This window comes from Vespula vulgaris, chromosome 1 (assembly GCF_905475345.1).
Source record: "Vespula vulgaris chromosome 1, iyVesVulg1.1, whole genome shotgun sequence".
NCBI lineage: Eukaryota > Metazoa > Arthropoda > Insecta > Hymenoptera > Vespidae > Vespula > Vespula vulgaris.
In genome coordinates, this window is record NC_066586.1 from 14,260,431 (window position 1) to 14,273,186 (window position 12,756).

Below are 12,756 nucleotides of genomic sequence, written 5' to 3' on the forward strand. Positions count from 1 at the left end.
CGGTAAACAATTTTAAAACAACTATAAAGCATTGAACGCGTAATAGAATAACGATTATTATTCGGATTAGCATTTATTTTTCTCAGGAATTTGATCAGTATAGCTTCGGATAAAAAGTTTGCACGAAAACGGCCCCCTCGGGATCATCATATTTGTCCTTTTGATGACGTAAGACAAGAACAAGTTGGCGTATTCTCCTTTGACGTACGGGATAACCATCCATAAATTCTAAACCTTTATTAAATTCTTCTGACGAATCCAAAGTATTTAGATTTATGCAAACCTGTTCGGAGTACGAACCTTGATTCAGTTTTTCTATAGCTGCTTGAGCTTCAGGACTAGACAATGCGGCATGCGCAGCTTTGTCTTGATCATCTCTATTCATAAAAGCGCTTTTCCAATTATTTTCCGAATAACTTTCTGCGCTATCCAAGTACCCAAAGGCATAAGGGGCGGAAGCATGTCCTCTAGGATGTCCCTCAAAATAACCTCCATGACAAAGCTTATTTTGTGAGTCATCTAAGATTTTTGATGCGTCCGCGGCCGATGTACCGATATAACGAGCGCCACCAGTCAACAAAACTATTCTATTTTTTTGTTCTAACCAGAGAATCTCTTTCATATAATCTGCTAACAATCTTACATTTCTTTTTAATTGTTGTATCGTTCTTTGTCTTAATTCGGCAGCATTTATCCCTGTTTGTTCGGCGATTACAGAAAAAAGACAATTATTTAGATCGATATGGACATCTTTCGGTTGACCTCTACCCCGAAAGGTCCAATGACCTGTATTATCTTTATCTATTATATGGAATTCTACGTCTATCGGAATTCCATCATTTTCTTCACCAACTGTTCGTCTTAATTCATGTTGCGAATCCCAAATTCTTATCGGTGAACCAGTTACGTAAGCTAAAGCTGCAAGATGGATCAAACCAGCTGGTCCATGATTTTCCAGGTCTTTGATTAATCTCATCGCTTGACGAAGATCCTCAAATTTTTCGATCGGCGAGGTTGCATTCGATCTTGAACGCAAATCTCGCAGCCTACGATCCCGATTTCTCTGTGCATCTTCTCTTTGATTATTCATTTTTATTCCAATTTAATTTAATGTACGGTGTTTGATTTTAATTACTAGAGAATTTTCTTTTTTGATTGGTCTTCATTTTATTTTTTCCGATATGTTGATGCCATTTTTTCTAATGATAATATTTGCGTTATCCAAATAAATTACGTCGCATAAATTATCCGTGATTAATAAAACAGTTCATTTTTATATAAAATAATCCATCTGAGGGAAGGTTTCATAGAAGAAATATTTACAGAAAAAATTGTAATTACGATAATTACAATACCTACGTTTTTTCTGTATAAATTTCGTCTTCATTTTTCACCGATAATTTGGAATTAATTTTTGTTTACATGATCGTTCAAATATTTGAATATATTTCTTTTTTAACCTCATAATTTAGAACATTGTATGCCAAAGAAAAAAAAACTCCTTGTGTGCAATTGTTTAGTGAGACATTCATTTCGTGCTATAGTCGATATATTTATCGAAATGCTGGTAGATTAAGAACAAAAATTCGAGTGTAATTGTTTTTTTTTCTCCTCCGAAATTATTTCAAGTTCGAAAGAAGGTCAAGATGATTCGCAGATGAAGTTCTTGATAATTTCTCGACGTCTTATCATTGTAGGACCTAAATATTAAATGATTCGCTAACCAGAGAAATCGCCATTTTTCCTGTTAAATGACGAAAGAAAGAGGGAATGGTAAGGGCTGCCAGAAGGAAGAGGAAACGATCGTTGGTAGTTGAAAGAGGTGGGGAAAAGGAAAGATAGAAGGGGTGAGAAGCAGGTGAAGTGGGGATCTAACAGATCCCCTCGCTCGATTCGTGGGTTTCACCGGTCTCTTCGACGATCCATGGATCAGTCTCGATGCAACCGTCCTTTGGGTTTGGTTGCAGTCGTCTTTTTTTTATGCCCTCTTTACTTCGAATATGGCCACTTTATTTTTCGAGTTGGATTTCATTTTTTTCATGACAATTCCAAAGCATGGTGTTATTTTCGAACAAGTGACGAGCCTAACGAAGGAATTATTAGTATAGTGTAAATATTAATGAATTTTTCGTGTCTAATCGTAAGATGCGTTTACGAGCTTTTTTTTCTTATTAATGTGTACGAAGTGAAATCATTTTTTACTGGGTCAAAATCGTTAAAAGATTTTTAGTGAAACTCGATAATAGATTCTTAAGAGTATACTCTCGGCGTTATCCACTATTTTATATTCTTTTTCTTTTTATATTTTTTTGACGATCATAAGTGATACAAGATATAGGAACATATCGAAGATACGATCGTTTGAGCGACGATACGATCGTTCGAGCATTGAAGTCGGTAGCATGAATGTTCTGTATGCCGTCTGTTCGGAGAGTTCGATGCGTGGATAAGAAGCTACATTTTTTTTGTCGAACAAAAATAATATCATTCGTTCGATTTGCGGAGGAAAAAGATTTGATTTTAATTATCTCGCACGTAGAAGATTTATTTTTAAAATATATGATCGTTCCGAGTATAATTTTAACGAAACAATTCGATATCTCGTAGTAAGTTCGATATCAATAGGATAACATCTTTTTTCGCATTGATATCAAGAAGTAAAAAAATTTGATTACTGAATAAGATAAAACGGCAATTAAAATTACCGCCGTTTCGAAACGTATAATTTTTTTTTCATCAGGCAGGTGGCGCTGATCGTTGGCCCAGTTCAAAACGCGCCAATCGACATTTTTTTTGCGTCGTTAATAAACGATTCCTTCGAAGCGCGATTTCGAAGACCCGCTTATTATCGAGAAAACCATCGACGATATACGAGAACGCGATCAAAAATTTCGATCAACGAACATCGAGTGGATACCTTTCGAACATTTTGCGAACGAGGTAACCTGATTAATAGTGCGCAGTTGAAATTGTTCGTTGGTTGGAATTCGTCGTGGTAAAGTGTGTACGTACGAGCGTGCGTGTGTAGTGTATGTGTGCGTGTGTATGATCGTGCAGTGCGTGTGTGTTCGAAACAGTGTCTTTTATTATATTTCATTTCATCATTTATCATCGTTCTTTTTTATGATGGATACAAGCTGAACGAATATTCATTTATCCGTTGGATCTTCTTTCGAAAAGGACTACTTTCGACGGGCATGTATGGCTGGTAAATATCTTATACTAATATATTCTACATAAAATCTCCAACGGACAAAGCTCGATTTTAATCGTCCATTCTATTCTATTCTACTTTGAAGTTAACCTCGAAATTATTATAAAAAAGAATCAAATATGCAGCAATAGATGCACATAACCATTACTTATGCTCTTTCTTTCACGCGTATATATATATATATATATATATATATATATATATATATATACATACATTTTCACGTACGTATATATACATATAAACATATATAGATATATATATATATTTACCTAACATTTATATATACGCACATATATCATATATATATATACATCATAATTTCATATTCATATATATTATTCATTATCATGTCATATTTTATGATCGAATACATATGTATATATACAATTATAAATATAAAAATCGTTGGTAGGATCGAACGATCACTTTCGATTCTCGAAAGTCGTCGACTTCGAAGAAGATCGAGTTTAATGGTCGCAAAGAGTGTTGGTAAGGAAATGACAGGGAAAAGCGAGATATGCGTATGCCACCTACAAACGTTATTCTCGATATTCTTGTACGTGTTGCATTCGCGCGTGCATCGTATTCTCACTGTTGTTGCTGTTGCTACTGTTGTTGCTTTTACCATATGGGATATATATATCGGGTGTCGTATTTTAAACGATATGGTCAAATATCTCCGATTCTATTAATTTGATAAAAAATGTTTCAAATAAAAATTGCTATATTTTGAGGGGGGAAGTATAATATTTATTTGTTATTAATATTACTTATTTTCGATATACCGATATATATATATATATATATATATATATATATATATCGGGTGTCGTATTTTAAACGATATGGTCAAATATCTGCGATTCTATTAATTTGATAAAAAAATGTTTCAAACAAAAGTCGCTATATTTTGAGGGGATAAATGTAATATTTATTTGCTATTAATATTACTTATTTTCAAGATACTGATATCATAATAATTTTTTTTGATGGTAATCTTCATTTTAAGCCGAACTGAAGTTATAGAGGATATCAATGCGAGTCTAACGAGCACTAATAATGTGCCTTTTTATTAATATTTCATCGAATTATATACAGTATAGTATAATAGGTAAATATATTAGCACGACACGGATATGACACGAATACGACATTTATACGACGGACATGTTATGTATATAATACATGTACGAATATACGACAAAGATACGATACAGTATAATATAATATATATGTCTAATATTATATATTTATATTATACAATTATACCATATATTATAATAATGATATTAGTAATATTACTCGATGAAATATAAATGAAATAATATATAACAATAATATCTTCAATGAAATTGCTGCAATAAATATTACAACATATTCCTCCATTAAAATCTAGTAACTTTTATTTAAAACATTTATTTATTAAACTAATAGGGTTGAATATATTTGGTCATATCATAAAAATGAGTCACCCGATATATATATACATATATATATATATTTCTATATAAGTGTGCTTTCAGCACAATATGCGTATTCGAGGATCGTACGTTCGAGAGCGTTTCTGTTTCCTCTCACGCACGAATGCGCGTTCAGGCACGTAGCTATTCAATACGCATCCGCCTTTGCAGTCGTGGCACTGGTAATAATGCGTCGGCCATTGGTCACGCGACGATGCCACTACGCGGTTCAAGTTCTTCGAGATTTCCCTTTTAATCTACCGATAATTTTTAATTTACTTTTGTGAAATTCCATCCTTCCTCTTATTTTTTACGATCAATATGACAATTATCTATAAGAAATCGAATCGAATTAAAAACTAACAATATGTTTCCAAACTTATATCATTGGTTACAATCTTCAAAAAGTGCAGCTCTTTTCTTGGCGGTTCATTTGAATTTGTTTTTTGAAACAACGAAAGAAATGAATCAACTTAAGTTTATATAATAATTGATTACGATCAATCTAATAAATCCGAATAAATAGAACAAATATATATCGTTCGTTATAATTAAAAAAAAAATAGTGTTCTTTTCTTGGCGGTTTATTTGAATTTGTTGTTCGAAACGACGGAAGAAATGGATCACCTAAAGTTTGTATAATAATTCCAGTAGTTAATCTAATGAACCCGAACAAATAGAGCAAAGTATTAAGAAGAAGGTAGGAAAAGAGATTAGGTGCTTCGATCTTCTCGTAGATCAGTAAAATCCTGAGGCAACTCTAGGATGGCGTGCCAAGTAAGTCGAGAAAGATTCTCTTGCTCTCTCGGTCTATATCTCGAACACCGCAATAGAGCGTGACGCTTGCGATTCCAACAGTCAGATATATTATCGTACGATCGTTATCGGGGCTGCGTTATATGGCGTACTATAAATGTATAACTTTGCCACGATATATCCAACGAGTTTAGCGCATACCTAATATCCTATATGGCTTGAGAACATATTTTCAAATAATCAGAATCCGTTAGATCGAAAAGTTAACGGTAATTAATATTCTCCAAAATATAAGAAATCATACATGGGAATTTATTTATTAGGTCAGTATTTTGATCCAATGATGATCAATGAATGATCAATATTTAGAATAAAGTATCAATACGTGATATAAATGACACTATACTGATATTTATTTATACTGAATATCCATATACGTAAAATATTCATTTATTTTACAAAATATTTATCATTAACTAATAAAAATACTGATCAAATAAATTTGAAGCGATCATATATTGTTATCGTTCTATTAAAAATACAAGTAAAATTATATCGACGATGATCATTTTGAATAAAATTATTATCATTATAATTGCACGTTACTTAAATATCGTCGAAATAAATCAATCAACTGATAGAAAATCATATCTCGATCTTATCTTTGAAAATAAAATAATATCTGGTGATAACGTTAGATCGATCATTTAAAAAAAAAAAAACAAACAAACTAACAAACAAAAACGACACGTTGATAATAATTTGATTAAATAAAATAAAAATTTTGGCGACAAGTTATGAAGAAAATCTCGTTGGAGTATCGTGGACGTTTGATATTGCAATGGTCCACGGTTTAATTAACACGATCGTTGATGACTCAATTTCTAAGTTGATCGTACGCGATGATTCCAATGGAACGAGCCAGACATCGTCCAAGAATCTAATGAAATGCGAGTAAGTACTTCCTATGAAGATCCGTCGTTAATGACGTTGTCCGTGCAGATAAGCTCGTGCAACACGCTGCGAAATTCCAGTTAAATGAGAAAGAAATATGAAGAAGGAGAAGAAGGTACAAGTAGAGGGGAGAGGGTTGGAGAAAGGATATGGGGAGAAAGGAATGGGGGTCACGGAGAGGAATAGTTATAGTCGTTATAACGGCCTCCGGAAAATATTCCTCCCTAGGAATGGTTTGATGAGTTTGAAAATGTGATTTAACATTACGATATATCGAATCTGCGACAACTTCAAAGTATAGGAAATTAGATAGGACGACTAATTTCTTTCGATGGGGATATAACGTTAATCGATAAATTAACGAGAAACTAACGGAGGTTTCGTTAATGTTAGGTTTCAAGATCGTTTAATTTATCGATACGAATATAAACGTCAATCGTAAACTCGTAAGAATCAAATTTTTTATTTGTCAAAGGATATATGACATTTTTCGAGAAATTTCTTCGTTTGGAGAATACACGTAGATGTGTGTGTGTGTGTGTGATCTACGTATATACCTAGCAATCGTTCGTTCCTTAACACGATTTATTTTTAATAGAGATATACAAGATTTATTGCTATAAGAATTTAAAATTCATAACGAGGTTATCGTTCACGTCGTTCTACGTTTCTCATTGAAATTTTCGATGAAAATCCTAAGTGACAGCTCGGTAACACTTATATCGTTTCGCATCAATGATTACGTCTAATCACGTACGATCCAACGAGCTTAATTAATTTATTAAAAGCTTTATCACCTCGGTTACGTTACAAAGTAATCGTCCGTGCGTATAACCGGCTCTCTTGTAAATCTCATCGATAGTATAGGCGTGTGCATTTAATAGTAGACGTTACGTTAATTACAATCGTTATTCTTACGATAAGTTAGTTTCTCGATCGAATCAGTGTTGTTTCTCTGTTTTACGGATACGATCATTTAATATTGAATATTATTTCTATTTGAAGCTACCAACTTATTTTTTTTTTTTCTTATTTTTTAACTTTTTTCTATCCAACGAAACGAACTCTTAACTACTATTAACGTTGGCACACACACACTCTCTCTCTCTCTCTATCTCTATTTCTGTCTTTCTTTTTGAGAGTTGTAAATTAAACGAGTGATTCTACGCTCGTATTACTTACAAAGCATTATTACGACCTCGACATTATCCTTTTTACCGTCGAACGCGAATGATTTAAATCTAGCCCAAGGCCGTTTTACTCGGTTGTTTTTCACTTTAATTATTATCCGTGTAAGTACCACCTTCGGAGGATACGACGTAACTTGAACAGTTACATCTATACATTCGGGTTTTGTAGATCCGTGAACATGCTCGAGAAAGTGAGCTTGCTAACATTATACTCAGTAAGAAATAAATGGAAAGAGAGAAAGGGAAAGAGAATGTTATAGCGATAGCTATAGGGACAGCCAGTAATTAGTAGGTACTCATTTATTTTATATAACTTCTTTTTCTCTCTTTCTCTTTCTCTTTTCCTTTCTCTCTCTCTCTCTCTTCGGTTAGTCATTTCTCAGTATTGGTAAATGATCTTCGATGAAAGTTGCTAGTCTCAAATATTGAATTATTGCGGTTATCGCTATAAATTCAATATTCAAGTTTTGCTTTTTCGTTTTCCGGACGTATGAATCTCATTGATCGATAAGCTCTTGTATATTCATAGAAATATGGACGATACAAACTATCGACAAACTGTCGTAATATTCTCGGAGTATACGAATTATCTTGATCTTTATGTACTATGTAAATCATTAAAAGAAAAAAATATGATGTCTCGATGGAAAGAGAGAGCGAGAGAGAGAGAGAGAGAGAGAGAGAGAGAGAGAGAGAGAGAGAGAGAGAGGCAGAAAAGGTGTAAATTCTAGTGACTGTCGTTGACGATGCCGTTTATTTATGGTGGTCGAAGCGTGAACATGATCTCTTAGCTGATACAAAATGGAAAGTAGGTGGTATTATGGAATCGATTTACTGTAAGGAAGACAATGATTTTATTTATGTTCGATCTTATTGTTAGGAATAAAAGCTACACACACACATATAAAGTTATCTAAAGATGTTAAGAAAGAGAAAGAATCTAAAGAATCGAAAGATGCTTTCTTTTTTCATCGAATAGTGTTGAAATTTTCAATAAAATTCTTGCGATATTCCTCGCGAATTAATTAAATTTCACGAGAAAAATTTTTCTCACGGTTTATAATTAATTTGGAAATATTCGAAAGTGTCGAACTCCTGGGAACGTCTATCTGTTAATTCTTTTATATAAAGAATTATGATCGTACGAGGATATCGCGAGGATAATAAATGTACCACATTCTTTCTTTTTTTTTCTTCTTCTTCTTTTTCTCTTGTTTGCTTCGATTGGCATCCCCCTTTAGCGCATATTCCTAGGTATAATTAGATATCATTATTACAAGGTAGCTCGATCATTGCGTCCAGGAAGTAAAGAGAGTCGCGATATCGACGTTTAACGTTACTATAGTTGCGATGGCAAAGGTACTCGAGCGGAAAATTTCCAGGTAGGTAGTTCATAGTAAAACCTGGACCATTTATCTAATATCTCGTCACGCGTACGTACATTCTTGTTTTCTACATTAATTAGCTTAATCGCGTCTCCATGATCGGCTTCCAGGTCGTTTCGTAGTACGTACATATATACCGTTCGAATTTCTCCGTTTAGGAAAATTGCTTAAAGGAATATTGCCTGAATACGTAAATAAGTTGTAATAATGATCATTGCTATGACTATTATTCATGATTATTTGTAATAATAATCATTGACGAGAAGAGTTATTACGTGCTTGTTGAGCTTTAGATAGGTACCTATCATTAACTTGAATTTTTTCACGAGGACGAAGAAGAATAAAAGGAAAAAGAAAATAAAAAGGAGAGAGAGAGAGAGAGAGAGAGAGAGAGAGAGAGAGAGAGAGAGACAAAGAAATAAATATTCGAAAGGTAAATATTTTTAAGTTAACGAGTATTCGATCGGTAGCAGAAAAAAGGCGACGAGTCATCTTCGGCGAGCTTCTTCGTTGTGGACGATCTCAGTTTAACTTTCGGGTTACCGGTTGGTCTGCTTGCTTCCAACCGCAAATAAAAAAAGGAAAAAGAACGAAAACGAGAGGTCGAGAGAGATAGATAGATAGATAGATAGATAGAGAGAAAGAGAGAGAGAGAGAGAGAGAGAGAGAGAGAGAGAGAGAAAGAGCGGAGAAGAGGAAAAGAAAGAAGAAAAATAATCCTACCGTAGACGTATTACACGTTTCACCGAGTATCCTCAGCCTCCTTTCTCAAATGCAAGGACCTTAAATCCTCTTCTCTTCCTTGTGGTTTTATGCGCGCGCAAGCGCATAATAACCATGACGTCGTCTCGCGTTTCGTTGCTACACCCATCGGTTGCTTTCTAATCCTTGTACGAACGATAAATTATTAAATCTCTCGGTGTTACTTTTAATCCCATAAGCTCGACGAGGTACCTCAATCCTGATTGAGATTACATATCGTAAATACAAATAACTGATCCGATATATAACGATTTCGAACGATCGAAATCAAATAAATAATTATAAATTACGATAATAATTGACTGTTCGATTAATTAATTAACGAATCAACGTTTAATCATATTTCTTCTCCCTCTCCCTCTCCCTATTCCAAGGACCAACAACGAAACGAACAAATTCTTATCTCATTTTCTTCTCTTAACAAGGATCATCCCCTATTTATAAAATATCTTTTTCTTCTTTCCTTTCTATACCTACGTATACATATAAATACATTTATTATGTACGTACGTCCTCATGAAAATTATTATCGAGTTTCGATCATTAGTAACATTGCGCTGGCTCGCGCAATAAACGGCTATCGCTTATCCTCGAACAAAACGTTCGTACGTTGGGATTCGACGGTCTTTGCACTTCGTCTCGTAGTATGTAGTATTACACTACCGCACCAAGAGGCATTATGTTCGTTCTTTCTTTGTGTGTCTCTCTCCATTTCTCTTTCTCTCTCTCTCTCTCTTTCGCGTTATTTAGTCGGCCGGCTGACTCGCTTGCTGGCTTGTTGGTTGGTCGGTTGGTTGGTTGATCGGTTGGTTGCTTGGTTGGTTGCTTGGTTGCTTGGTTGCTTGGTTGCTTGGTTGGTTGCTTGGTTGGTTGGCTCGCGCTCGCGCGCGCCAGTCTTGTACCTTGAATTTCGAAGGAACGTACGAAAGCAACGATAATTTATTCCACGGTCGTAAACTTCGTAGCGGACAGCCTTCCTACGCTTGTTTCCTCTCGAGCCAAAAGTGCTAAGCAAACACGTATCCAGGGGGTCCCTCTCTCTCTCTCTCTCTCTCTCTCTCTTCGATGTTGCAGATATATTCTCTCTCTCTTTCTCTCTCTTTCTTTCTCTTTCACTCTCTCTCTCTCTTTTTTCTCTCATTCTTCGTATACATATACAAATACACACACACACACAAGTTCGGTCTTTTCTTCTTCCACTATTTCTTCTCTCCTACGCTTCTCTATCTGAGTATCGCCATCTCGTCTCTTACAGCTCGCTTCGGTAATTCCCTCTCTCTCTTTTCTTCTTCTTCTTCTTCTTCTTCTTCTTCTTCTTCTTCTTCTTTCTCTTCTTCTCTTTCTTTCTTCCTCTCATTCGCGACCACCATCGAGATGACGACGACGACGAAGCAAATCCTTTCCTTTCGATAGAACTTATCTGGAAGAGAAAGAGAAAGGACGTAAAATCTGGATAAATATCGTAAACTGCGTAGCCGACTTTTTTAACGATCTTCCTTAAAATTTACTCTTTTACAACGTTACATTTTCTTTCAAGAAAACTTTTTCGGATAGTATCCTTCCCATTTTCTTATCCCACTCTCTCTCTCTTCTTTCAGTTTATATCCTTTTCCTTGTTACGTTTTCGATGAATTTCGTTTTGGTGAAAGAGTCGCACGTGACCCCCACAGAACGTTTTAATCGATCTTTTCATTTTTGTTCGATCTTTTTACTTCCTTTTTTAACTCTTTTTTTTTTTTTTTAATTTTTTTCCTTTTTTCGTTCTTTTTTTCTTTTCGATCATTGTTCCGTAAGAAAAGAAAGATCGAAGACGAAAGTAACGATGTCGTCCGTTGATAATCCGTTCCGGCTATTTAGTTCGTCGAAGCGTGAACGGTTACTCGCCGAGAAACGTTTCTTACGAGAAAAGAAATTGTGTGTTCTTCGCGTCGAAACAACAGCGATGAACGAGCGTTTTCTTGTATTACTTTCGATACCATCCTCTAAACTGTCTTCTTTTTTTCCGATCTTCCTTCTTCTTTTCTTATTTTTCTGTTTCTCTTTTTTTATCATTTCTTTCCTTTCCCCATTTTCTTTCTTTTTTTTTCTAGCTTCATTTAATACAGTAAAAATAACAGTAAAAATTAAGTAGTAATAACAGTAAAAGTAATAACAGTAAAAAGTAATACAATAAAAATTTTCGCAAAAAAAAAAGAAGAAGAAATAGAGAAAATAGAAACGAAAAGAAAAAAAAATAAAAACACGAAGAATGTAACGGATTATTATCAATAATGGGGTTACACTTAATCACCGAAATCGTAGAAAGATTAGATCAAAATTTTTACTTCGAAGAAGTTTACAGAAGTGGCCAATAATTTGGAAAGAATCTCGTGATCTTCTCGAATAAATTTACAATTAAATGAATCCAATTAATTTCAATACAGATCCCCTGTTACGCAAGACGTATCATAGTTTCGTATATTATATTTCAACATCATTTTCATATTTCCAAATACTTTTAGATATTATATTATTTCGACGAAAAAAATTTACATCTTAATTGTTTTAATTAGTTACTATTACGTCTAATTTTGTCGTATATAACCGTCTTAATAATAAAATATATATAAAATATAATAAACGCCTGTCGATCAATGTCATATCGATTTTACGCCGTTTCGAACTTTTATTCTGATATTATTAAATCTCAATGAATTTATCGAATTCGTTTCACGCCTTTTTAAGTTACTGAAAGAGAAAAGGGTAGGATAAGTGTATGCTTGCACGCGTGTGTGTGTGTGTGTGCGTGCGTGTGTGTATATATATATATATAATCAGCAACCTGGAAATCAAATTCATTGGAACGATCGGATCAACTGCACGCATGAATCGTTTCGATGATCAGACGCATAATTAGTCTCTCTCTCTCTTTCTTTCTCTCTCTTATTCTTCTTTACTCTTATACTTGGTGAATATAGCGAGGGATATGCTCTTCAGTATGTATTTCGAACGATTTACTTGCTTGTAAATTTTCTTTAAAAAAATGAAAAAGA

At 34.1% G+C, this 12,756-nt stretch overlaps 2 protein-coding genes across 5 annotated transcripts in view; one reads left to right on the top strand and one right to left on the bottom strand.

The window, feature by feature from the left end:
• Positions 1-60: 60 nt before the first annotated feature.
• On the bottom strand, positions 61-1,347 carry LOC127062588 (uncharacterized). The gene has a single exon (XM_050991129.1). The coding sequence runs from the start codon at positions 1,088-1,090 to the stop codon at positions 95-97; it is 996 nt and encodes a 331-aa protein (XP_050847086.1). The 5' UTR covers positions 1,091-1,347; the 3' UTR covers positions 61-94.
• A 344-nt stretch (positions 1,348-1,691) lies between these two features.
• Positions 1,692-12,756, top strand: part of LOC127066386 (ankyrin repeat domain-containing protein 6) — a 115,905-nt gene continuing 104,840 nt past the window's right edge. For 2 of the 4 annotated variants that reach the window (XM_051000055.1, XM_051000066.1), the window contains exon 1: positions 1,692-3,208. In XM_051000055.1, coding sequence (XP_050856012.1) covers positions 3,198-3,208 — 11 coding nt within the window. In that variant the 5' untranslated portion in view covers positions 1,692-3,197. The remainder of the gene's footprint in view (positions 3,209-12,756) is intronic. The other 2 variants (XM_051000083.1, XM_051000046.1) reach the window with 2 other exon arrangements.